The sequence below is a fragment of the Oncorhynchus gorbuscha genome, linkage group LG09 (genome assembly GCF_021184085.1).
Source record: "Oncorhynchus gorbuscha isolate QuinsamMale2020 ecotype Even-year linkage group LG09, OgorEven_v1.0, whole genome shotgun sequence".
Taxonomy (NCBI): domain Eukaryota; kingdom Metazoa; phylum Chordata; class Actinopteri; order Salmoniformes; family Salmonidae; genus Oncorhynchus; species Oncorhynchus gorbuscha.
The window spans coordinates 66,445,629-66,472,329 of NC_060181.1; the positions used below are offsets into that span (position 1 = coordinate 66,445,629).

A 26,701-nucleotide genomic window follows, 5' to 3' on the forward strand; every position below is an offset into this window, starting at 1 on the left:
TTTTTCATGATTATTTGACTACTTTTTACATTTGGGATTGCACATTTCCAGTTGATGAAACGGTAACGTCTCCTTTTTACATTTGGGATTGCACATTTCCAGTTGATGAAACGGTGCACATTTCCAGTTGATGAAACGGTAACGTCTACTTTTTACATTTGGGATTGCACATTTCCAGTTGATGAAACGGTAACGTCTCCTTTTTACATTTGGGATTGCACATTTCCAGTTGATGAAACGGTAACGTCTCCTTTTTACATTTGGGATTGCACATTTCCAGTTGATGAAACGGTAACGTCTACTTTTTACATTTGGAATTGCACATTTCCAGTTGATGAAACGGCAACGTGTTCATTTTTGAGTAATAAAGTGGAAACAGTTACTTTGATAACTCCATGTGCGCTGTAAAGTCTTATATTTATCGTAGGCCTATCAATCTAAAATAGGTCATGTAGACATAGATTCCATTTTCTTTCTGTGCCGCCGTTGGAATCATCTTTCTAAAGAATATATTCAGTGTCCATAAGAATGTATCAATAGAAGCATCTCATTCATAGTAGAGTTGGCCCTATGTCACAACAAGGTTTATCTTGACCCTTTTTTATTTATCTTTAATGCAAAAGTTTCCAAACAAATCATGAATGCACTTTCCTGCGTAGGCTGGGTTGCACGTGCTATTCCAGCCTATCCACTGTTCCATTGGTTGAGAGAATAACCTGTAAATTCACCGATTGTCTAAGAGACCTGCTACTCTCGCCAACGTGCGTGTTTGTCCCAATATGGAACATATTTATTTACATTTGTCTGTCTGTCTGTCTGTCTGTCTGTCTGTCTGTCTGTCTGTCTGTCTGTCTGTCTGTCTGTCTGTCTGTCTGTCTGTCTGTCTGTCTGTCTGTCTGTCTGTCTGTCTGTCTGTCTGTCTGTCTGTCTGTCTGTCTGTCTGTCTGTCTGTCTGTCTGTCTGTCTGTCTGTCTGTCTGTCTGTCTGTTCATTTATCTTGTCTTTTACTTGTAACATTAGATTAGTATTTAACCTAATTGAAGATTTGGATTTAACTGTTGTTTTAGGAAAATCCCACAATACACTGTGTCATGATTAGATTTTGTTTTTGCACGTCTCCATAACATTTCAAATAATGAGCAAGCCGTTACTTCTTGAAGTTGGAAATTAACAGCCGAGTTTTGAATTTAGAATGACGTTAATTTCCACTCATGAAGTTAAGCCTACGGAAACGATAAATATTAACTCGATCATTCATTCTTTAAATAATGTAATCAGTTAACGTGAATTAATTGTATAATCTTTTGATGGATATTAGCCGATATTATTTGAAACCTATTTGAAATATAATCAAATGTATTCTAATTAATCCAATAGCTTAGGCCTTCATGTGATAATACGAGTAATAATTCCGACCTTTGCCTTCTAAGCACCCTTATAAAACCTATATGCCAAAATTCGTTGGTATAGATTATTGAATAATAAAGAAGCACTTTCGATTGATCTGCCACTATCCTCATAGGGTGGCTGAATCACTTTCACAGACCCAGTTTGCTTCTCTCACCTTGGTTAGACTGCGAGGTAGCAGCAGAAGCCTGTCGTTTCCTCTGCAGTATTAAACGATTTGGTAACTTGTCTAACTAACTGTAGGTCATTGTAGAAGCTCTAAGAAGAAGGCGTGCGTAATAGGCTATTTGTTATATTTAAATCGTATAATGTATGAATTGATTAGTGGCATAATAAGCACGTTACGGTATATGGGAATATATATTTCATAACTGTCTAATATTCCATAGCTACTTCGATCTCCTGCAGGTTACTAGGCATAGCTTGCTTTTCGCTAATACAACCTCCACCAATAGCCTACAAACGAGAAAAGCTTGGGCATATAGACTGATAATGCTTGATCGTAATGCAGCAAAGTTATAAATGCCACTGGCAGTAGGGACAGTGTATAGGCTAGCCAATCTCATTTTTACAGAGGCGGGTCACCTGATCCTATCCTAAACAGAAGGCCTCTGACTCAAGTCTCTGCACCGTCAGGTCAAGGGCACAGACGAATTATACGAGTTTTTTTTGTGTGAGACATAGTCAAAAGGCCACACCACGGGCAGCCAAACATGCAATTCTGACAGGAGGCGACCCTTCAACCCAAATGTTGCTTAATTAAGGTCTACATTTTCTCCTGCAATCAATACGTGCAACATGCGATCAGGGATTGAAGTAATGCGTTTTAGCCTAAATGGGAAACGGTCGCTCCCACCATTATGTCAAAAACAATAGTTGTGGCAATAGTTTTAAATGGTACTTAAAGCTATTCTTATTATGTTCCAAACTCTCAAATAAATACGTAGATTGAAAACCCAGTGATCAGCTCCCGAGATTAAGTTACACAGAGACTGACTGTGCTCGGCCTGGAAAGGCCCACAACCAGGTTTACTCAAGTAGTCTACATTTATTTCATTTTGGGGAGTAGCTCTGGCAAATGCATGTAGGCCAATTCTAGTACAGTAAAGAAAGGAATCAGGAATGTCCGTTTTATTGTTGCCAGTTGCCACCAGTAAGTGGGCTAGAAGCATTATTTTCGTACACATGTCATCATCGACTATTTTCCTGTCTATCTTATGTGTTTGAGTAAACAGAGCCCCGAAGCAGTCCAACAAAATGCTATGCCAAAGCCCAAAGAAAAATGCATTCGTTTCAGCTCTTACGATGTAGCCTTTTTGTCTGTCACACCAGATCTCGTTCTGTTTCAAATGTGCCTAGATGTTGCGATTTTGGCACAGTGCTCACATTTGATCCGCATTGGACAGGAATTGACCATATAGCGTGCGCAAATGCGTATCATAACCGAAGGAATAGATGAAATAGAATAGATGGAAAGCCGTGACTTTTCGCAGGGCGTTTTCTCCAACCATTTACTCGAATTTCGCGCTCGAGTTATGGGAATTCACAACTGTAATATGTGTCAATTAATGAAGATCATTTTAAACGGTAAACCCTGAGTTATTACAGCCTACGTAGGTCTACCCAAATGGAAACGGTCTCCAGTTAGCTTATTACAAGCACATCATCTGTAAAGCGCATCTTTGAACATTTGAAGTCAGAGAAACTTCAGCAAAATTATTTCTGCTTGAACTTTCTCACTCCAGAAATACGGTATCTGGTATCTGGTATCTGACGTTTTGAGCATACAAGACAGGATTCACTCATTCGTGATGAAATAGGAACATAACCAAATGCGTCAAGATTGCGTCAAAAGCAGCATGCTATTAACGAGTCTTGTCACCGCTGCATTTTTGCGCCATCCCTCCCCTCACTCCACCCTGCACTGATGAAGGTTAACTTATAAACAGCAGGAAGCCATTATTTTCAATTATTTTGTTTGTCACAGTTTCTTGCCCTTTTAACTTGGTCTTTGTTGTGTTCCAATCCATCCTTTTTTTATGACTAATTTTAAGACAGACGCTGTAAATGTGCTTCACAATGACTGCTCCTCTCATCCCCTTTTCTATGGTATCCTGTTCTCTTCCCCTCTTCCCTCTCTCCCTGTTCTCTTCCCCTCTTCCCTCTCTCCCTGTTCTCTTCCCCTCTTCCCTCTCCCTGTTCTCTTCTCCTCTTCCCTCTCTCCCTGTTCTCTTCCCCTCTTCCCTCTCTCCCTGTTCTCTTCCCCTCTTCCCTCTCTCCCTGTTCTCTTCCCCTCTTCCCTCTCTCCCTGTTCTCTTCCCCTCTTCCCTCTCCCTGTTCTCTTCTCCTCTTCCCTCTCTCCCTGTTCTCTTCCCCTCTTCCCTCTCTCCCTGTTCTCTTCCTCTCTTCCCTCTCTCCCTGTTCTCTTCCCCTCTTCCCTCTCTCCCTGTTCTCTTCCCCTCTTCCATCTCTCCCTGTTCTCTTCTCCTCTTCCCTCTCTCCCTGTTCTCTTCCCCTCTTCCCTCTCTCCCTGTTCTCTTCCCCTCTTCCCTCTCTCCCTGTTCTCTTCCCCTCTTCCCTCTCTCCCTGTTCTCTTCCCCTCTTCCCTCTCTCCCTGTTCTCTTCCCCTCTTCCATCTCTCCCTGTTCTCTTCTCCTCTTCCCTCTCTCCCTGTTCTCTTCCCCTCTTCCCTCTCTCCCTGTTCTCTTCTCCTCTTCCCTCTCTCCCTGTTCTCTTCCCTCTCTCCCTGTTCTCTTCCCCTCTTCCCTCTCTCCCTGTTCTCTTCTCCTCTTCCCTCTCTCCCTGTTCTCTTCCCCTCTTCCCTCTCTCCCTGTTCTCTTCTCCTCTTCCCTCTCTCCCTGTTCTCTTCCCCTCTTCCCTCTCTCCCTGTTCTCTTCTCCTCTTCCCTCTCTCCCTGTTCTCTTCTCCTCTTCCCTCTCTCCCTGTTCTCTTCTCCTCTTCCCTCTCTCCCTGTTCTCTTCTCCTCTTCCCTCTCTCCCTGTTCTCTTCTCCTCTTCCCTCTCTCCCTGTTCTCTTCTCCTCTTCCCTCTCTCCCTGTTCTCTTCTCCTCTCCTCTCTCCCTGTTCTCTTCTCCTCTTCCCTCTCTCCCTGTTCTCTTCTCCTCTTCCCTCTCTCCCTGTTCTCTTCTCCTCTTCCCTCTCCCCTGTTCTCTTCCCTCTCTCCCTGTTCTCTTCTCCTCTTCCCTCTCTCCCTGTTCTCTTCTCCTCTTCCCTCTCTCCCTGTTCTCTTCCCTCTCTCTTCCCTCTCTCCCCCTGTTCTCTTCCCCTCTTCCCTCTCTCCCTGTTCTCTTCTCCTCTTCCCTCTCTCCCTGTTCTCTTCTCCTCTTCCCTCTCTCCCTGTTCTCTTCTCCTCTTCCCTCTCTCCCTGTTCTCTTCCCCTCTTCCCTCTCTCCCTGTTCTCTTCTCCTCTTCCCTCTCTCCCTGTTCTCTTCTCCTCTTCCCTCTCTCCCTGTTCTCTTCCCCTCTTCCCTCTCTCCCTGTTCTCTTCTCCTCTTCCCTCTCTCCCTGTTCTCTTCCCTCTCTCCCTGTTCTCTTCTCCTCTTCCCTCTCTCCCTGTTCTCTTCCCCTCTTCCCTCTCTCCCTGTTCTCTTCCCCTCTTCCCTCTCTCCCTGTTCTCTTCCCCTCTTCCCTCTCTCCCTGTTCTCTTCCACTCTTCCCTCTCTCCCTGTTCTCTTCTCCTCTTCCCTCTCCCTCTCTCCCTGTTCTCTTCCCCTCTTCCCTCTCTCCCTGTTCTCTTCCCCTCTTCCCCCTCTCTTCCCTCTTCCCTCCCTGTTCTCTTCCCTTCTTCCCTCTCTCCCTGTTCTCTTCCCCTCTTCCCTCTCTCCCTGTTCTCTTCCCCTCTTCCCTCTCTCCCTGTTCTCTTCCCCTCTTCCCTCTCTCCCTGTTCTCTTCCCATCTTCCCTCTCTCCCTGTTCTCTTCCCCTCTTCCCTCTCTCCCCGTTCTCTCCTCTCTCTGTCTATGTTTCCTGTGTGAACCCATGCTATCTGTGTTCACATATCAAGGGTGGGTGTGTCTATGCTATTAAACAGCAGATTAGATATCAGCAGGGATGGTCTATGGGGAAATAGAGGGCACACTAATAATGACTTCGAAATTTAGTCTTTGCCACTTCCCAGGGCAAATGATTGTGGGTTCGATTCCCGCTGGGGCCACCCATATAAAAATGTATGCATTCATGACTCTATGTCACTTTGGATGAAAGTGTCTGCTAAATGGCATGTATAAATAAAGTACTGGACATACAGGTGCATTTTAGTGTCATAGTTTTAACCAAAGACTTTGACTATATCAACTGTATCTGAGCCACAGCCATTCCTGGTAGTGTGAGTCTGGTGCGAGCTGCCGCTGCGGTGGGACTGAGTTGAGTTAGCTTTGGCATGTAGTGTGAGCCAGGCAGCGGTCCTGTTGATGTAGGTAGCAGGATTGTTACTGTGTAGTTTATCTAGTGGCCGTGGCGTTGGCCCGTCGCTGCAGTCCACACAGCACATGATACACAGGACCTCAGGCTACGGTGTGTGAGACTGTCGTCACAGTGAATGTGTGTGTGTGTGTGTTCCCAGGCTGTATTATTCAGAGGGCTGGCTTGGGGTCCCATGTGTGTGCCTGTGAGTCAGTGTGTGGTCCTTGGAAGTGTCAAAGCAGCCAGCCTGTGTTGTGTGTGTGTGCTGGCTGCAGTTTGTGTGTTTGTGTGTAGATGCATTCGCGCATATGTGTGTGTGCCTGTTTACGTGTGTGTGGGTGCGCACAAGGGGTGGGGTTATAAAGTCCTGCTGTTAACTCTTTATCTTTTATTATCAAATGAGATGTTTATGAGAGAGCTAAACATGTTTGCCAGAAGGGCTCTCGCCCTCTCTCCCCCCTCTCTTTCCAACTCTCCCCCTTTCTCCCCCTGCCTCCAACTCTCCCCCTCTCTTTTCAACTCTCAACCTTTCTCTCCAACTCCTCCCCTCTCTCCCTTTCTCTCCAACCCTTCCCCTCTCTCCTCTTCTGTCTAACTCTTCCCCTCTCTCTACCCTTTTCTCCGACTCTTCCCATCTCTCCTCTTCTACCTAACTCTTCCCCTCTTTCTCCCCTTTTCTCCAACTCTCCCCCTCTCTCCCCCTGCCTCCAACTCTCCCCTCTCTTTTCAACTCTCAACCTTTCTCTCCAACTCTTCCCCTCTCTCCCTTTCTCTCCAACTCTTCCCCTCTCCCCTCTTCTGTCTAACTCTTCCCCTCTCTCCTCTTCTGTCTAACTCTCCCCCTCTCTCCCCCTGCCTCCAACTCTCCCCCTCTCTTTTCAACTCTCAACCTTTCTCTCCAACTCTTCCCCTCTCTCCCTTTCTCTCCAACTCTTCCCCTCTCTCCTCTTCTGTCTAACTCTTCCCCTCTCTCCCCTTTTCTCCAACTTTTCCCCTCTCTCCCCTTTTCTCCAACTTTTCCCCTCTCTTCCTTTCTCTCCAACTCTTCCCCTCTCTCCCTTTCTCTCTAACTCTTCCCCTCTCTTCCCTTCTCTCCAACTTTTCCCCTCTCTTCCTTTCTCTCCAACTCTTCCCCTCTCTCCCTTTCTCTCTAACTCTTCCCCTCTCTTCCCTTCTCTCCAACTTTTCCCCTCTCTTCCTTTCTCTCCAACTCTTCTCCTCTCTCCTCTTCTGTCTAACTCTTCCCCTCTCTCCCCTTTTCTCTGACTCTTCCCCTCTCCCCTTCTGTCTGACTCTTCCCTCTCTCCTCTTCTCTCCAACTCTTCCCCTCTCTCCTCTTCTCTCCAACTCTTCCCCTCTCTTCCTTTCTCTCTAACTCTTCCCCTCACTTCCTTTCTCTCTAACTCTTCCCCTCTCTCCTCTTCTCTCCAACTCTTCCCCTCTCTTCCTTCTCTCCAACTCTTCCCCTCTCTTCCTTTCTCTCTAACTCTTCCCCTCTCTTCCTTTCTCTCTAACTCTTCCCCTCTCTCCTCTTCTCTCCAACTTTTCCCCTCTCTTCCTTTCTCTCCAACTCTTCCCCTCTCTCCCTTTCTCTCTAACTCTTCCCCTCTCTTCCCTTCTCTCCAACTTTTCCCCTCTCTTCCTTTCTCTCCAACTCTTCCCCTCTCTCCCTTTCTCTCTAACTCTTCCCCTCTCTTCCCTTCTCTCCAACTTTTCCCCTCTCTCCTCTTCTGTCTAACTCTTCCCCTCTCTCCCCTTTTCTCTGACTCTTCCCCTCTCTCCTCTTCTGTCTGACTCTTCCCTCTCTCCAACTCTTCCCCTCTCTCCTCTTCTCTCCAACTCTTCCCCTCTCTCCCCTTCTGTCTGACTCTTCCCTCTCTCCAACTCTTCCCCTCTCTCCTCTTCTCTCCAACTCTTCCCCTCTCTCCCCTTCTGTCTGACTCTTCCCTCTCTCCAACTCTTCCCCTCTCTCCTCTTCTCTCCAACTCTTCCCCTCTCTCCCCTTCTGTCTGACTCTTCCCTCTCTCCAACTCTTCCCCTCTCTCCAACTTTTCCCCTCTCTTCCCTTCTCTCCAACTTTTCCCCTCTCTTCCCTTCTCTCCAACTCTTCCCATCTCTCCTCTTATCTCCAACTCTTCCCCTCTCTCCCCTTCTGTCTGACTCTTCCCTCTCTCCAACTCTTCCCCTCTCTCCTCTTCTCTCCAACTCTTCCTCTCTCTCCCCTTCTGTCTGACTCTTCCCTCTCTCCAACTCTTCCCCTCTCTCCAACTCTTCCCCTCTCTTCCCTTCTCTCCAACTTTTCCCCTCTCTCCCCTTCTCTCCAACTCTTCCCCTCTCTCTCCCCTTCTCTCTAACTCTTCAGTCAATTGAAATAAATTCATTAGGCCCTAATCTATGGATTTCTCATGACTGGGCAGGAGCGCAGCCATCGATGGGCCTGGGAGGGCATAGGCCCACCCACTTGGAATCCAGGCCCACCCATTGGGGAACCAGGCCCAGCCAATCAGAATTAGTTTTCCCCCCACAAAAGGGTTTTATTACAGACAGAAATACTCCTCAGTTTCATCAGCTGTCCGGGTGGCTGGTCTCAGACGATCCCGCAGGGGAAGAAGCCAGATGTGGAGGTCCTGGGCTGCCATGGTTACATGTGATCTGTGGTTGTGAGGCCCGTTAGACATACTGCCAAAGTCTCTAAAATGACCCAGGTGGCTTATGGTAGAGAAATTAACATTAAATTCTCCGGCAACAGCTCTGGTGGACATTCCTGTAGTCAGCATGCCAATTGCACGCTCCCTCAAAGCTTCAGACATCTGTGGCATTGTGTTGTGTGACAAAACTGCACATTTTAGAGTGGCCGCACCTGTGTGATGATCATGCTGTTTAATCATCTTCTTGATATGTCACACCTGTCAGGTGGATGGATTATCTTGCCAAAGGAGAAATGTTCACTAACAGGGATGTAAACCAATTTGTGCACAAAATTAAAGAGAAATAAGCTTCTTGTGCTTATTGAAAAATTTGGGGATCTTTTATTTCAGCTCAGGAAACATGGGACCAACACTTTACATGTTGTGTTTATATACAGTACCTATTTCAGTCCAAGTCAGGCACTGTATATATATATATATATATATATATATATATATATATATATATATATATATATATATATATATATATATATATATATATATATATATATATCACATTGTGTTTATTGTTGTTTTTGTGGTGGTGCTGCTACAGTGTCAGTATAGGTTCATGTCAGGCCATAAGTTTGGTGCTTGTGAGGAGGAGCTATCATATTAATACACAGTTAGGGGCCAGACTCTCCAGTGCTACCATTTTGGTCAAATATTCTCCTAAATATTTTGCTGTGTTACCTGGGATGTTAATTTGGGAGCACCAGTGCCCTCAGACAGCATTTAGTGTAACAGAAAGAAAGGAAAAGGGATGAGCTTCTTCAGGAGATGAGCTTCAAAAGTAGCTAGGATTCATATAGGCCCAATGTAGGCTACATCTCCATCTAAAAAATACATTTTTCTGGTGCTCCTTAAACCTGTATTTAGTTATTCCTGGCAATTCTTGTCATTAATACTTTGAATATTTTTTATTGTGCTCCTAAATGTATTCATGTGCTCCTATTTCTTAAACTTAGGAGCACATGTGCTTCTTGTATGAAAATGGCAGCATAGAGCCCTGCCAGTGATGAGAAGCATTCTGACAATCCCTCCTCCCCAGTACACACACACACACACACACACACACACACACACACACACACACACACACACACACACACACACACACACACACACACACACACACACACACACACACACACACACACACACACACACACACACACACACACACACACACACACACACACACACACACACACACACACAAACATACAGAGAGAGAGACTGATTTTAATATCCCTCTACCCATCTTTTATCTCTGTCATAGAGAGCAGTATTAGCCAACCGTTTGATAGCCCTGCTGTAACACAGGGCTTGCATCCCAAATGTCACCCTATTCCATATGTAGTGCACTACTTTTGAGTAGGGCCCATAAAGATCTCATCAAAAGTAGTGCACTATATTTGGAATATGGTGCCATTTTGGACATGCCCCAGGTGCTTATTGGAGAACAGAGCTTTGCTGAGTGTACGTTCAGTAATGTGATTAATCTAATCGTTCCTGGTAATATAATGTGACTAATAATGTGTCATAAGCCCTTCTCCCTTTCTGCTTTGCTTGTCTGTGGTGGAGCCTTTCATGAATACAGTCTATCACACCGTGAATAGATAGGCTAGAGTGGTACAGGCGTTGTGGTTTACTGCAGGGGGCTATAGGCATGGCGGCAAAGAGCTACTGTAAGTTTGTCTCTCTGGAGTTTGAGCCTTTCTCTGCTTTTCTTCCTCTGCATCTCCATGGCTTATGTGTTGTCTGTTGTTTCATTTACTTTGTGTTTTATCTGTTGTTTCATTTACTTTGTGTTTTATCTGTTATTTCATTTACTTTGTGTTTAGTCTGTTGTTTCATTTACTTTGTGTTTTATAACTGTTGTTTTGTTTTCATTTATATGTGTCTGTGTTCTTAGTTACAATGTTTCTCCTCTACTCTACTTTTTTCTTTGTGTGTCTTCCTGTCTGCCCTAATTCTAGCTCTCTTACCCCTTAGGCTCGCGGCCAAAGCTTTTTTTTTACCCTGACCCGAAGTAGAACAAAACACAACCATGTTGTTTTCACATCTCTAATGTCTCCCATTTATGAAAGGGATGATTGTGAACAAATATTTTACTGCAAAAGTGATTCAATTGCTAGATTTAGTTTTCCTGTAATGTGGTTATGCTACCATGTGCTTGTGTTGTGAAACACATGAACACACATTGAAGAGCTAGTTGACATCAGCTATTCAAACACAAGAGGCATGGTAGTGCCACTCAAAGCCCTAGTTATACCAAGAGCCACATGCAACCCTTTTAAAGACCCAGTAACACAATACTAAATGAACCACAACAATTTATATGCAGGAAAAGGTGTTTGAGTGTAATTATGTTGGCCATATTAGATTCAGAATAAAATCGATTTACATGAAAAAAGTCTTCATGGGCGTGAGTGTTGTACACAATTCTAAGAGAGAAAAAAAACATATTTACAAAATTCATATTTACATGTGATGTGACAATGTCTGAGCCCACTTGTTTTCCTTAGAGCCGATTACAATAGCCACAACGTCAAAATACGTGCAACTGGATGTGTTTAAGTCAGGCAGGACCATGAGGAAAAGAGAGGAGGTGGAAGAGAGAAGAGAGGGAGAGACAGAGAGGAAAAGAGAGGAGGTGGAAGAGAGAAGAGAGGGAGAGACAGAGAGGAAAAGAGAGGAGGTGGAAGAGAGAAGAGAGGGAGAGACAGAGAGGAAAAGAGAGGAGGTGGAAGAGAGAAGAGAGGGAGAGACAGAGAGGAAAAGAGAGGAGGTGGAAGAGAGAAGAGAGGGAGAGACAGAGAGGAAAAGAGAGGAGGTGGAAGAGAGAAGAGAGGGAGAGACAGAGAGGAAAAGAGAGGAGGTGGAAGAGAGAAGAGAGGGAGAGACAGAGAGGAAAAGAGAGGAGGTGGAAGAGAGAAGAGAGGGAGAGACAGAGAGGAAAAGAGAGGAGGTGGAAGAGAGAAGAGAGGGAGAGACAGAGAGGAAAAGAGAGGAGGTGGAAGAGAGAAGAGAGGGAGAGACAGAGAGAGAGGAAAAGAGAGGAGGTGGAAGAGAGAAGAGAGGGAGAGACAGAGAGGAAAAGAGAGGAGGTGGAAGAGAGAAGAGAGGGAGAGACAGAGAGGAAAAGAGAGGAGGTGGAAGAGAGAAGAGAGGGAGAGACAGAGAGGAAAAGAGAGGAGGTGGAAGAGAGAAGAGAGGGAGAGACAGAGAGGAAAAGAGAGGAGGTGGAAGAGAGAAGAGAGGGAGAGACAGAGAGGAAAAGAGAGGAGGTGGAAGAGAGAAGAGAGGGAGAGACAGAGAGGAAAAGAGAGGAGGTGGAAGAGAGAAGAGAGGGAGAGACAGAGAGGAAAAGAGAGGAGGTGGAAGAGAGAAGAGAGGGAGAGACAGAGAGGAAAAGAGAGGAGGTGGAAGAGAGAAGAGAGGGAGAGACAGAGAGGAAAAGAGAGGAGGTGGAAGAGAGAAGAGAGGGAGAGACAGAGAGGAAAAGAGAGGAGGTGGAAGAGAGAAGAGAGGGAGAGACAGAGAGGAAAAGAGAGGAGGTGGAAGAGAGAAGAGAGGGAGAGACAGAGAGGAAAAGAGAGGAGGTGGAAGAGAGAAGAGAGGGAGAGACAGAGAGGAAAAGAGAGGAGGTGGAAGAGAGAAGAGAGGGAGAGACAGTCTCCTTTTACTCCCTTTTACACACAGTTCCACCCTGTCATTGGGACTATTATAATAGATATTATGAGTTGGCTGATGGTAGCAGTATTCCAAATGATGATGGAATCATGAAGACTCTGCTCTGTCCAGTATGTGGCGGGTTTAGAATTACACATGTTTTTGTGTACGTGTGTGTGTGTGTGTGTGTGTGTGTGTGTGTGTGTGTGTGTGTGTGTGTGTGTGTGTGTGTGTGTGTGTGTGTGTGTGTGTGTGTGTGTGTGTGTGTGTGTGTGTGTGTGTGTGTGTGTGTGTGTGTGTGTGTGTGTGTGTGTGTGTGTGTGTGTACGTGTGTGTGTGTATGTGTGTGTGTGTGTTTGTGTACGTGTGTGTGTATTTCACGTATTGTTTACAGGTGTGTTTATTGCTATGCAGTATTTTCCAATCAGTACGGGTGTGTCTGTATTTTTCCTTTGCGATCTTACGTCTGTGCGTGTGTATTTGTTTTGTCTGTATGAGAATGTGGAATTTAGGAGTAGCCTATTTTGCAGATGAAACCTCAAGTGTCCAAGATAATCAAAGTAGTGAATTTCAAGGAGTGTTTGTCTAAATAGCTGCTCAGGGATTCAAAAATGCCTCCCTGTCTGCTCTCTATTACCACAAGGCATAACAGTGTGTCCTTCCCTATAGGACAGATATTTAACATCTTATCGACTCAGCATTAACTGCCTCTCTCCTCTCCCAGAACCTGTATGATTTCGGGTGAACTGGATGAGGTCTAGTTATTATTGAACAATTATATCTGATCTGCTAAATAGATCAGTTTATTGGTCATGAAATCCATTGATATATCGACCTGTTATAAGAACAGCTATTTACTTTCCCCCCACACATGTACAATGTGGAAGTGCTTCTAAACTGTCACACAACTCCTTGTGTGTGTGTGTGTGTGTGCGTGTGTGTGTGTGCCTGCGTGCACGACTTTGTCTACACACTCATATTTTCCACTGTAAGGCTAGGACACTGTTTGGCTAAGAATTCACCTACACACACACACACACACACACACACACACACACACACACACACACACACACACACACACACACACACACACACACACACACACACACACACACACACACACACACACACACACACACACACACACACACACACACACACACACACACACACACACACAGACCCCCCCCCTCCCCATTGAAGGTGAAACCCCATGTTGTCCTGTGAAGGAGGAAAACAATGACACTATGAGACATGGGCGGCTGTGCTCTGTTCTCTGTACGGTCCACAGGCATTGTCTGGCACCGGGTTTAATATTTAATATACTCCACATTCTTACACTATCCATAATTCAGAAAAAGGAATGTTGCACCGGATCACTGAGTTTGAAGGAAAAGAGAAGGGTTTGTTGTAGATATTCATACGGTAAAGTGAGGCTGCTTCTGTATGTGGGTACGGTCTGTCTAGTCTTGAGACAGGTTAATGGTCAGGACATTGGAGAGGCAAAGCAACGTCTCCTGGGCTGCATCGGCCTCATCAGTACAAGTTGACGTCGCTGGGTCACATTAAAACAGGTTTCGTGTGTAGATGTGTTTGAGGTTGACACCACCTCTAAGGTTGCCACCCAGTATGTGGGCACGAGAATATGTGAAATGGTTTTTTTATCTCCTCAAATATTTGTGACTATGGTGGAGGAGGTTCTGAAGGAAAGAAGGGCGCTGAGATGCCGGCAGGCGGCAGTGGGGGGGTGATTGGGATCGTCGGCTCCTGAGGGTCAGGTTGGGACTTGTTGGAGGGGAGAGGTTTGTCGCAAATGTACTGAGAGAGAGGTGAGGGGAGCTGAGTACAGGGTGAGTGAGGCATGTGGCCCTTTCAGCATACAATGATTAGAGGTTATGCAGAAGATAAAAGTACAGGGACTAGATTAATGCTCCTACTGTGACTGGGGTTAGCCTATTACTCTCCTTGTAGATCCTTTTGTCCTTTCTTGTTCAAATGATATTCTCTCTGGTGGCTAGTAAATAATCATCTAGTTTACAGGAGGTTGGGAGCCAATTTCCCTCCATGCAGTTTATATTGGAGGAGAGAGTTGAATAGCTGTTCCTGAAGCAGTTTACATTAGACGGTGTATTATAGCAATACCATTTATATGTGGCTATTCTATTGTTCTTGAACAGAGCTGCCAGTTTGTTAGCATGTGAATTCTGAGAGAGAGAGAGAGAGAGAGAGAGAGAGAGAGAGAGAGAGAGAGAGAGAGAGAGAGAGAGAGAGAGAGAGAGAGAGAGAGAGAGAGAGAGAGAGAGAAACTACTGTACTAGCACTGGAGCACATTTCTTTCCATTCAAAGGTCCTTCGTATTTCTTCATGCCGATCTTATTAAACACCAGGGAATTCAGCCACTTGCTTTTTTTGGGCCCACGCAAATTTTCTTCTTAATCACGCCAAGGCTAATGTGTTTAATGTATTATTCATTTAGACATTTCACCCAAGCTCGTAATTCCTCTCAGATTGGAGGTGTATGTGGGCAGTTTTCTTTGGGTTCCGTGGTCGGTGGTGTTTTTCTCCTCTGTAGTGGAGAAATGAGAGGCGTTGCCCCATGCGGGAGCCGGAGAGGGAGAAGAGAAGAGGGAGAAGAGAAGAGGGAGAGGGAGAGGGAGAGGGAGAGGGAGAGGGAGAGGGAGAGGGAGAGGATAAGGGGAGAGGGAGAGGGAGAGGATAAGAGGGAGAGGGAGAGGGAGAGGAGAGAGGGAGAGGGAGAGGGAGAGAGAGGGAGAGGGAGAGGGAGAGGGAGAGGGAGAGGGAGAGGGAGAGGGAGAGGGAGAGAGGGAGGGAAGGGAGAGGGAGAGGGAGAAGAGAAGAGAAGGAGAGAAGAGGGAGAGGGGAGAAGAGAGAATAGAAGAGGGAGAGAGGGAGAGGGAAGGGAGAGGGAGAGGGAGGGAGAGGAGAGAGAGAGGAGGAGAGGAGAGAGGAGAAGAGAGAGGAGAGAGGAGAAGAGAAGAGGAGAGGAGAGGGAGGGAGAGGGAGGGAGAGGAGAGGGAGAGGGAGGGAGAGGAGAGGGAGAGGAGAGAGGGAGAGGGAGAGAGAGAGAGGAGAGGAAAGAGGAGAAGAGAAGAGAGGGAGAGGGAGAGGGAGAGGAGAGAAGAGGAGGGAGAGGGAGAGGGAGAAGAGGGAGAGGGAGAGGAGAGAGGGAGGGAGGGGAGGGAGAGGGAGAGGGAGAGGGAGGGAGAGGAGAGGGAGAGGGAGAGGGAGAGGGAGAGGGAGAGAGGAGAAGAGAGGGAGAGGGAGAGGGAGAGGGAGGGAGAAAGGAGAGGGAGAGGGAGAGGGAGAGGGAAGAGGGAGAAGAGGGGAGAGGGAGAGGGAGAGAGAGGAGGGAGAGGGAGAGGGAGAGGGAGAGGGGAGAGGGAGAGGAAGAGGGAGAGGGAGAGGGAGAGGAGAGGAGAGGGAGAAGAGGGAGGGAGGGAGAGGGAGAGGGAGAGGGAGAAGAGAAGAGGGAGAGGGAGAGAAGAGGGAGAGGGAGAGGGAGAGGGAGAGGAAGAGGGAGGGAGAGGGAGAAGAGGGAGAGAGGGAGAGGGGAAGAGAGGGAGAGGGAATAGAGAGGGAGAGAGAGAGGGAGAGGGAGGGGAGAGGGAGAGGGAGAGGGAGGAGAGGGAGAGGAGAGAGGGAGAGGGAGAGGGAGAATAGGAGAGAGGGAGAGGGAGAGGGAAGAGAAGAGGAGAATAGGAGAGGGAAGAGAAGGAGAGAGGAGAGGGAGAAGAGGGAGAGGGAGAAGAGAGGGAGAATAGAAGAGGGAGAGGAGAGGGAGAGGGAGAAGAAGAGGAGAGGGAGAGGGAGAAGAGAAGAGAAGAGGGAGAGGGAGAGGGAGAATAGAAGAGGAGAGGAGAGAGAGGGAGAGGGAGAGGAGAAGAGAAGAGAGGGAGAGGGAGAATAGAGAGGGAGAGGGAGAGAGGAGAGGGAGAGGGAGAGGGAGAGAAGAGAAGAGGAGAGGGAGAGGGAGAAGAGGGAGAGGGAGAAGAGGAGAGAGAGAAGAGGGAGAGGGAGAATAGAAGAGAGAGGAGAATAGAGAGAGGGAGAAGAGGGAGGGAGAGGGAGAAGAGGGAGAGGGAGAGGGAATAGAAGGGGAGAGGGAGAATAGGGGAGGGAGAAGAGGAGAGGGAGAGGGAGAATAGAGAGAGGAGAGGGAGAAGAGGGAGAGGGAGAGGGGAGAGGGAGAATAGGAGGGAGAGGAGAGGAGAGAGAGGAGAGGAGAAGGAGAGGGAGAGGGAGAGGGAGAGGGAGAGGGAGAGAAGAGGGGAGAGGGAGAAAGAGGGAGAGAGAGAGAGGGAGAGAATAGAGGAGAGGGAGAGGAGAAGAGGGAGAGGGGAGAGGGAGAGGGAGAATAGAAGAGGGAGAGGCAGAAGAGAAGGGAGGGAGAGGGAGAAGAGGGAGAGGGAGAGGGAGAGGGAGAATAGAGAGGGGAGAGGGAGAGAGGAGAATAGAGGGAGAGGGAGAGGGAGAGGAGAGAAAGAGGGAGAGGGAGAAGAGAGAGAGAAGAGGGAGGGAGAGGAGAGGGAGGGAATAGAAGGGAGGGGAGAGGGAGAGGGAGAGGAGAGAGGGGAGAGAGAGGGAGAGGGAGAGGGAGAAGAGGAGAGGAGAGAGAGAGAGGGAGAATAGAGAGAGGGAGAAGAGAAGAGGGAGAGGGAGAGGGAGAGGGAGAAGAGGGAGAGGGAGAGGGAGAGGGAGAAGAGAAGAGGGAGAGGCAGAAGAGAAGAGGGAGAGGGAAAAGGAGAAGAGAAGAGGGAGAGGGAGAAGAGAAGAGAAGAGGGAGAGGGAGAGGGAGAGGGAGAGAGGGAGAGGGAGAAGAGGGAAGAGGGAAGAGGGAGAGAATAGAGAATAGGAGAGGGAGAAGAGAAGAAGAGGGAGAGGGAGAGGGAGAGGGAGAAGAGAAGGGGAGGGAGGGAGAGGGAGAAGAGAGGAGAAGAGGGAGAGGGAGAGGAGAGGGAGAATAGGAGAGAGGGAGAGGGAGAATAGAAGAGGGAGAGGGAGAGGGGAGAGGGAGAGGAGAGAAGAGAGGGAGGGAGAGGAGAGAGGGAGAGGAGAAGAGAAGAGGGAGAGGGAGAGGAGAGGGAGAATAGAAGAGGGAGAGGGAGAAGAGAAGAGGGAGAGGGAGAAAAGAGGGAGAAGAGAAGAGGGAGAGGAGAAGGAGAAGGGAGAAGAGGGAGAGGGAGAATAGAAGAGGGAGAGGGAATAGGAGAGGGAGAAGAGGGAGAGGAGAGGGAGAAGAGGAGAGGGAGAGAGGAAGAGGGAGAGGGGGGAGAAGAGGGAGAGGGAGAAGAGGAGAGGGAGAGGGAGAAGAGAAGGAGAGGGAGAGGGAGAATAGGGAGAGGGAGGGAGAAGAGAAGAGGGAGAGGAAAAGAGGGAGAGAGGAGAGGGAGAGGGAGAGGGAGAGGAGAGGGAGAGGGAGAGGGAGAATAGAAGAGGGAGAGGGAGAATAGAAGAGGGAGAGGGAGAAGAGGAGAGAGGGAGAGGGAGAGGAGAAGAGAGGGAGAGGGAGAGGGAGAGGGAGAGGGAGAGATAGAAGAGGGAGAGAGAATAAGAGAAGAGAAAGAGGAGAGGGAGAATAGGAGAGGGAGAGGGAGAGAGGGGAAGAGAAGAGGGAGAGGGAGAGGAGAGGGAGAAGAGAAGAGGGAGAGGGAGAGGGAGAAGAGGAGAAGAGAGAGAGGGAGAAGAGAGAAGGGAGAGGGAGAAGAGGAGAGAGGGAGAGGGAGAGGGAGAGAGGGAGAGGGAGAGGGAGAGGGAGAATAGAAGAGGGAGAGGAGAGGGAGGAGAGGAGAATAGAAGAGGGAGAGAATAGGAGAAGAGAATAGAAGAGGGAGAGGGAGAGAAGAGAGAGAGGGAGAATAGAAGAGGGAGAGGGAGAATAGGAGAGGGAGAAGAGAAGAGGGAGAGGGAGAGGGAGAGGGAGAGGGAGAGGGAGAAGAGGGAGAGGGAGAGGAGAGGGAGAGGGAGAAGAGAAGAGGGAGAGGGAGAATAGGAGAGAGGGAGAATAGAAGAGGGAGAGGGAGAGGGAGAAGAGAAGAGGAGAGAGGGAGAAGAGGGAGAGGGAGAGGGAGAGGGAGAATAGAAGAGGGAGAGGGAGGGAGAGGAGAGGGAGAGGAGAGAGAGGGAGAGGGAGAGGGAGAGGAGAGGGAGAGGGAGAGGGAGAAAGGGAGAGGAGAATAGAAGAGGGAGAGGGGGGAGAATAGAAGAGGGAGAAGGGAGGAGAGGGAGAGGAGAGGGAGAGGGAGAAGGGAAGAGGGAGAATAAGAGGAGAGGGAGAATAGAAGAGGGAGAGAGGGAGAAGAGAAGAGGAGAGGGAGAAAGAAGAGAAGAGAGAGAGGGAGAATAGAGAGGGAGAGGAGAATAGAAGAGGGAGAGGAGAAGAGAAGAGAGAGGAGAAGAATAGAAGAGGGAGAGGGAGAAGAGAAGAGGGAGAAGGAGAAGAGAAGAGAAGAGGGAGAGGGAGAGGGAGAGGGAGAATAGAAGAGGGAGAGGGAGAAGAGAAGAGGGAGAGGGAGAATAGAAGAGGAGAGGGAGAAGAGAAGAGGGAGAGGGAGAGGGAGAGAGGGGAGAGGAGAGGGAGAAGAGAAGAGGGAGAAGGAGAGGAGAGAGGGAGAAGGGAGAAGAAAGAGGGAGAGGGAGAGGAGAGGAGAGGAGAGGGAGGGAGAAGAGAAGAGAAGAGAGAGAGGGAGAATAGAAGAGAGAGGGAGAGGAGAGGGAGAAGAGGGAGAGGAGAAGGAGAAGAGGAGAGGGAGAGGGAGAGGAGAGGGAGAATAGAAGAGGGAGAGGGAGAAGAGAAGAGAGGGAGAGGGAGAAGGAGAGAGAAGAGGGAGAGGAGAGAGAGGGAGAGGGAGAGAGGAGAGGGAGAAGAAGAGGGAGAGGAGAAGGAGAAGAGAAGAGGAGAGGGAAAAGGAGAAGATAAGAGGGAGAGGGAGAGGGAGAGGGAGAAGAGGGAGAGGGAGGAGAGAGGGAGAGGGAGAAGAGGGGAGAAGGAGAGAGGAGAGGAGAGGGAGAGGGAGAGGGAGAGGGAGAGGGAGAGAGGGAGAGGGAGAGGGAGAGGGAGAAGAGAGGAGAGGGAGGAGAGGAGAAGAGGAGAGGGAGAGGGAGAAGAGAAGAGGGAGAGGGAGAGGAGAGGGAGGGGAGAAGAGAGAGAGAGGGAGAGGGAGAGGAGAAGAGGGAGAGGGAGAGGAGAGAGAAGAGGGAGAGGGAGGAGAAGAGAGAAGAGGGAGAGGGAGGAGAAGAAGAGGAGAGGGAGAGGAGAATAAGAAGAGGGAGAGGGAGAAGAGAAGGGGAGAGGAGAGGAGAAGAGAAGAGGGAGAGGGAGAAGAGAAGAGGGAGGGAGAGGAGAAGGAGAAGAGAAGAGAAGAGGGAGAGGGAGAGGAGAAGAGAAGAGGGAGAGATAGGAGAAGAGGGAGAGGGAGAAGAGGGAGAGGGAGAAGAGGGAGAGGGAGAGGGAGAATAGAAGGGAGAGAGAAGAAGAGAGAGGAGAGGGAGAGAAGAGGGAGAGGGAGAAGAGGGAGAGGGAGAGAAGAGGGAGAGGGAGAGGAGAAGAGAAGAGGAGAGGGAGAGAGGGAGAATAGAAGAGGGAGAGGGAGAAGAGAAGAGGGAGGGAGAGAAGAGGAAGAGGGAGAGAGGAGAGGAAGAGGGAGAGGGAGAGGGAGGAGAGGGAGAATAGAAGAGGGAGAGGAGAAGAGAAGAGGGAGAGGGAGAGGGAGAGGGAGAGGAGAGAGGGAGAGGGAGAGAAGAGGGAGAGGGAGAGGAGAATAGGAAGAGGGAGAGAAAGGAAGAGGGAGAGGGAGAGAGAAGAGAGAGGGAGAAGAAGAGGGAGAGGGAGAATAGAAGAGGGAGAGGGAGAAGAGAGGGAGAGGGAGAGGGAGAATAGAAGAGGGAGAGGGAGAAGAGAAGAGGGAGAAGGAGAAGAGAAGAGGGAGAGGGAGAAGAGAAGAGGGAGAGGGAGAGGGAGAAGAGAGAGGGAGGGAGAGAAGGAGAGGAGATAGAGAGAGAAGAGGGAGAAGAGAGGAGAGGGAGAGGAGAGGAGAAGAGGGAGAGAGGAGAGGGAGAGGGAGAGGGAGAGAAGAGGGAGAGGGAGAAGGAAGAGAAAGGGAGAGGGAGAGGGAGAGGGAGAATAGAAGAGGGAGAGGAGAGAGAGGAGAATAGAGGGAGAGGGAAGAGAAGGGAGAGGATAAGAGGGAGAGGAGAGGGAGAATAGAGAGAGGGAGAGGGAGAGGGAGAAGGAGAGGGAGAGGGAGAGGGAGAATAGAAGAGGGAGAGGGAGAAAGAGAGAGAAGAGAGGGAGAGGGAGAAGATAGAGGGAGGGAGAAGGAGAAGGGAAGAGGGAGAAGGAGAGGGAGAGGGAGAAGGAGAGGGAGAGGGAGAATAGAAGAGGGAGAGGGAAGAGGGAGAGGGAGAATAGAAGAGGGAAGAGAGGGAGAGGGAGAGGGAGAAGAGGGAGAGGGAGAGGGAGAAGAGAGGGAGAGGGAGAATAGAAGAGGAGAGGAGAAGAAGAGGAGAGAGGAGAGGGAGAGGGAGAGGAGAGGGAGAGGGAGAGGGAGAGAAGAAGAGGAGAGGGAGAAGAGAAGAGGGAGAGGGAGAGGGAGAAGAGGGAGAGGGAGAGAGGGAGAAGAGGGAGAGGGAGAAGGAGAAGGAGAGGGAGAGGGAGAGGGAGAGGAAGAGGGAGATAGAGAGGGAGAGGGAGAAGGAGAGGGGGAGAGGGAGAGAGGAGAGGGAGAGGGAGAAGAGAAGAGGGAGAGGGAGAAGAGAAGAGGAGAGGAGAGGGAGGAGAGGGAGAAGGAGAAGAGAAGAGGAGAGGGAGAGGGAGAGGGAGAAGAGGGAGAGGGAGAATAGGGAGAGGGAGAGGGAGAATAGAGAGGGAGAGGGAGAGAGGGAGAGGGGAGAGGAGAGGAAGAGGGAGGGGAGAGGGAGAGGAAGAGGGAGAGGAGAAGGAAGAGGGAGAGGAGAGAGAAGAGAAGAGGGAGAGGAGAAGAGAAGAGGGAGAGGGAGAGGGAGAGAGGGAGAAGAGAGGAGAGGGAGAGGAGAGGAGAGGAGAGGGAGAGGGAGAGGAGAGGGAGAGGGAGAGGGAGAATAAAGAGGGAGAGGGAGAGGGAGAGGGAGAAGGGAGAGGGAGAATAGAAGAGAGGGGAGAGGGAGAGGAGAGAGGGAGAGGGAGAAGAGGGAGAGGGAGAAGGAGAAGAGGGAGAGGAGAGGGAGGGAGAATAGAAGGGAGAGGAGAAGAGGGAGAGGGAGAGAAGAGGGAGAGGGAGAGAAGAGGGAGAGGGAGAGAGAGGAGAGAGGGAGAGAGGAGAGAGGGAGAGGGAGAGAAGGAGAGGGAGAATAGAGGAGGAGAGGGAGAGGGAAGAGGGAGAAAGGGAGAATAGAAGAGGGAGAGGAGAAGAGGAGAGGGAGAGGGAGAGGAGAGGAGAGGAGAGAGAAGAGGGAGAGAGGGAGGAGAGGGAGAAGAAGGAGAGGGAGAGGGAGAGGGAGAGGGAGAGGAAGAGGGAGGAGAGGGAGGGGGGAGGGAGAGGGAGAGGAGAGAGGGAGAGGGAGAAGAGAAGAGGGAGAAGGAGAGAGAGAGGAGAGAAGAGGGAGAGGGAGGGAGGGAGAATAGGAAGAGGGAGAGGGAGAAGAGGGAGAGGAGAGGGAGAAGGAAGAGGGAGAGGGAGAAGAGGAAGAGGGGAGAGGAGAAGAGAAGAGGGAGAGGGAAGAAGAGAGAAGAAGAGGGAGAAGAGAAGGAGAAGGAGGGGAGAGGGAGAAGAGGAGAGAGGGAGAGGGAGAAGAGGGGGAGAGGGAGAAGGGAGAGGGAGAGGGAGAGAAGAGAAGAGGGAGAGGAGAGGGAGAAGGAGAGGAGAAGAGAGAGGAGAGGGAGAAGAGAAGAGGGAGAGAGAGGGAGAAGAGGGAGAGGGAGAAGAGGGAGGGGAGAGGAGAGGGAGAGGAGAGGGAAGAGGGAGGGAGAGAATAGAGGGAGGGAGAGGAGAAGAAGAGAGAGGGAAGGAGAGGGAGGGAGAAGAGGAGAGGGAGAGGGAGAATAGAAGAGGGAGAGGGAGAAGAGAAGAGAAGAGGGAGAGGGAGAATAGAAGAGGGAGAGGAGAAGAGAGGAGAGGGAGAGGGAGGGAGAATAGAAGAGGGAGAGGGAGAAGGAGAGGGAGAGGGAGAATAGAAGAGGGAGAGGGAGAAGAGAAGAGGGAGAGGAAGAGGGAGAGGGAGAAGAGAAGAGAGAGGGAGAGGGAGAGAGAAGAAGAGAGGGAGAGGGAGAGGAGGGAGAGGGAGAGGGAGAGGGAGGGAGAGGGAGGGAGGAGAGGGAGAGGGAGAGGGAGAGGGAGATGAGGGAGAGGGAGAAGAGAAGAAAAGAGAAGAGAAGAGGGAGAAGGAGAGGGAGAGGGAGAGGGAGAGAGGGAGGGATAGGGAGAGGGAGAAGAGGGGGAGGGAGAAGAGGGAGAGGGAGAAGAGAAGAAAAGAGAAGAGGGAGAGGGAGAAGGAGAGGGAGAGGGAGAGGGAGAAGAGGGGGAGGGAGAAGAGGGAGAAGAGAAGAGGGAGAGGGATAGGGAGAGGGAGAAGAGGGGGAGGGAGAAGAGAAGAAGGAGGGAGAGGGAGAAGAGAAGAGAAGAGGGAGAGGGAGAAGATGGAGAGGGAGAGGAGGGAGAGGGAGAAGAGGGAGAGGGAGAGGGAGAGGAGGGAGAGGGAGAGGGAAAAGGAGAAGAGAGGGAGAGAGACCACAATGTGAAAACGATGTCTTTGTGGGGACTCATGACATTGTTTGCAGGGAGAGAGAGACTAGGTCTGTAAAAATGATCAGGAGGGTGGGGGCTGTGGTTGAGAAGAGGATGGAGATCATCCCTCTCTTTCTTCACATTAATTTTTTTCTTGGTCATCCCTCTTGCTCCCAAAATAATCATATTTTTATTTTCTTCCCCTACTACTTTTCTCTTTGTTTAACATTGACGCTGTTATCCAGTAACTTACAGGAGCTATTAGGTTTACCTTGCTCAAGGACACATCGACCGATTTTTTATGAAGTCAGGCTCATGGGTTGGAACCCATGGGGGGTTCCTGCCCCACCGCTAGGCTACCCGCCGCCCACATTTCTTGTAACGTAGGCTGCTAAATAAAAGGTGCTATAAAAGAATATACCTTCTTACCATCTCTCTTCAGTGTGTACCCCTTTCCAATTCTCACTCTTTTCTCTTCTCTTTTTCTGTTCTCTCTCTGTCCCCCTACACTCTCTCCCTCACTCAGACATAGTTCACGCACATCGTTGGCTGGCAGTGTCCAAAGACTAGTCTGCAAATATGACCGGTCCATTTGGCTTGTGTTGTGTGTGTGTGTGTGTGTTCTCTCTGCTCTTTGATAATTGGCAGGTGTCCTCTATTGCCTAGCAGCCTCTCTTATGGACAATCCCAATATGAGCGCTTTGGCAGACCAATTATACTGATCCCAGGACACTGCCCCACACTGATGCATCCAGCGACACACACACACACACACACACAACACACACACACACACACACACACACACACACACACACACACACACACACACACACACACACACACACACACACACACACACACACACACACACACACACACACACACACACACACACACACACACACACACACACACACACACACACACACACACACACACACACACACACACACACACACACACACACACGGTATATGTATACCGTATCTTCTTATACACATCTTCTTCTGTCTCTCTCTGGGACACACCAGACAAAAACGTCACTCCTGACTGACTGCGAGTGCCAGGGCTAGAGTGGGGTCAGAGTTGGAATCCTTTACTGTTAGAGTAGACCTTCCTCCACCCAATCCCCTCCACCTTCACCCACACAGCCCAGTTTACATTCCCCACACATGCTGGTGCAGAACCTCTCTCTCTCGCTATCTCACTCTCTGTCTCTGTTGAGCCTGACTGTTTGTTGATAATGTAGATAAGCTACCAGGCTCCTTAAAAACAAGCCTGGGGTTTCAGGGTTTCAGGGATAGGATAGTAGCCACATGTTTGGCTACCTGTTCTGTCTCTGAGGAAGTCTGCGTGGTGTGTGGGGGAGGGATATTCTTTACAGTATGTATGTATAAGTGAAAACTTAGTGATTGTATTTCATATATAATTTTGGTAGTTTTTTGGACTGATCTTTTTGCGTTTTGCTTAACTTTCTTCATTGTCCCCTCTAGGCCCTTACCCTCTGCTGTCCCTGTCTGTGCCCGTCTAGGCCCTTACCCTCTGCTGTCCCTGTCTGTGCCCCTCTAGGCCCTTACCCTCTGCTGTCCCTGTCTGTGCCCCTCTAGGCCCTTACCCTCTGCTGTCCCTGTCTGTGCCCCACTAGGCCCTTACCCTCTGCTGTCCCTGTCTGTGCCCCTCTAGGCCCTTACCCTCTGCTGTCCCTGTCTGTGCCCCTCTAGGCCCTTACCCTCTGCTGTCCCTGTCTGTGCCCCTCTAGGCCCTTACCCTCTGCTGTCCCTGTCTGTGCCCCACTAGGCCCTTACCCTCTGCTGTCCCTGTCTGTGCCCCTCTAGGCCCTTACCCTCTGCTGTCGCTGTCTGTGCCCCTCTAGGCCCTTACCCTCTGCTGTCCCTGTCTGTGCCCCTCTAGGCCCTTACCCTCTGCTGTCCCTGTCTGTGCCCCTCTAGGCCCTTACCCTCTGCTGTCCCTGTCTGTGCCCCTCTAGGCCCTTACCCTCTGCTGTCCCTGTCTGTGCCCCTCTAGGCCCTTACCCTCTGCTGTCCCTGTCTGTGCCCCTCTAGGCCCTTACCCTCTGCTGTCCCTGTCTGTGCCCCTCTAGGCCCTTACCCTCTGCTGTCCCTGTCTGTGCCCCTCTAGGCCCTTACCCTCTGCTGTCCCTGTCTGTGCCCCTCTAGGCCCTTACCCTCTGCTGTCGCTGTCTGTGCCCCTCTAGGCCCTTACCCTCTGATGTCTGTGCCCCTCTAGGCCCTTACCCTCTGATGTCTGTGCCCCTCTAGGCCCTTACCCTCTGATGTCTGTGCCCCTCTAGGCCCTTACCCTCTGCTGTCGCTGTCTGTGCCCCTCTAGGCCCTTACCCTCTGATGTCTGTGCCCCTCTAGGCGCTTACCCTCTGATGTCTGTGCCCATCTAGGCCCTTACCCTCTGATGTCTGTGCCCCTCTAGGCTCTTACCCTCTGATGTCTGTGCCCCTCTAGGCCCTTACCCTCTGCTGTCTGTGCCCATCTAGGCTCTTACCCTCTGATGTCTGTACCCCTCTAGGCTCTTACCCTCTGATGTCTGTGCCCGTCTAGGCCTGTACGCCTTGCTGTCTCTGCCCGTCTAGGCCTGTACGCTCTGCTGTCTGTGCCCATCTAGGCCTGTACACCTTGCTGTCTCTGCCCGTCTAGGCCTGTACGCCTTGCTGTCTCTGCCCGTCTAGGCCTGTACGCCTTGCTGTCTCCGCCCGTCTAGGCCTGTACGCTCTGCTGTCTGTGCCTATCTAGGCCCTTACCCTCTGCTGTCTGTGCCCATCTAGGCCCGTACGCTCTGCTGTCTGTGCCCGTCTAGGCCCTTACCCTCTGATGTCTGTACCCGTCTAGGCCTGTACGCTCTGCTGTCTGTGCCCCTCTAGGCCCTTACCCTCTGCTGTCTGTGCCCCTCTAGGCCCTTACCCTCTGCTGTCGTGTCTGTGCCCCTCTAGGCCCTTACCCTCTGCTGTCTGTTCCCCTCTAGGCCCTTACCCTCTGCTGTTCCTGTCTGTGCCCCTCTAGGCCCTTACCCTCTGCTGTCTGTGCCCCTCTAGGCCCTTACCCTCTGCTGTCTGTGCCCCTCTAGGCCCTTACCCTCTGATGTCTGTGCCCATCTAGGTCCTTACCCTCTGCTGTCTGTGCCCATCTAGGCCTGTACGCTCTGCTGTCTGTGCCCCTCTAGGCTCTTACCCTCTGATGTCTGTGCCCATCTAGGCCCATACCCTCTGGCAGTAGCCCCCCCTGGTGGTTGGAGGGGGATGGAGCGTGGTGGCGGGGAGAGCCCCCGCATGCAGGACAGTCCTGAGCGGGAACGGCGGGGGAGCAGCCCGGACTTCAGTGGACCCCCGCCAGGGAAGATGGGGCGTTTGGAGCTTAATGGGAGCCCCACTGGGCCACGCCTCCTACGTCACAACGGCCACCCACACAGACCTCTGGGAGGTAGGATGCTCCAAAACACACCCACCGTATGCACTTGTACACATTGATCGAAACTACCTTACATCCAATGTTTTACACCAATCCAATGCTTTTTAAATCTATAATGGGGAGTGAGCAAGTGTGGAGAATCGGGATACAGCCACACTCACAGCCTTGATAGTTAGTCTCTCTTTGTCTTTGCCTTACTCTCTCTCTGTGGCCCTTGCCCTCTGGTAACTAGGACCAGAACAAGGGTTTTGGACACACTCCTGGCCCTAGTTAAACTCCACATCGGCATGCACGCTAGAGTTCACAAGGCCCATTGCAGTATTTTATAGGACTGTATAATAAGCC

The 26,701-nt window shown here is 50.3% G+C and overlaps 1 protein-coding gene across 1 annotated transcript in view; it reads left to right on the plus strand.

The window, feature by feature from the left end:
• The window catches only part of LOC124043970 (DNA-binding protein SATB2-like), an 85,710-nt gene that overhangs the window by 10,396 nt on the left and 48,613 nt on the right, over nt 1–26,701 (plus strand). Inside the window, 1 exon segment of the mRNA XM_046363164.1 lies at nt 26,144–26,368. Coding sequence (XP_046219120.1) covers nt 26,144–26,368 — 225 coding nt within the window.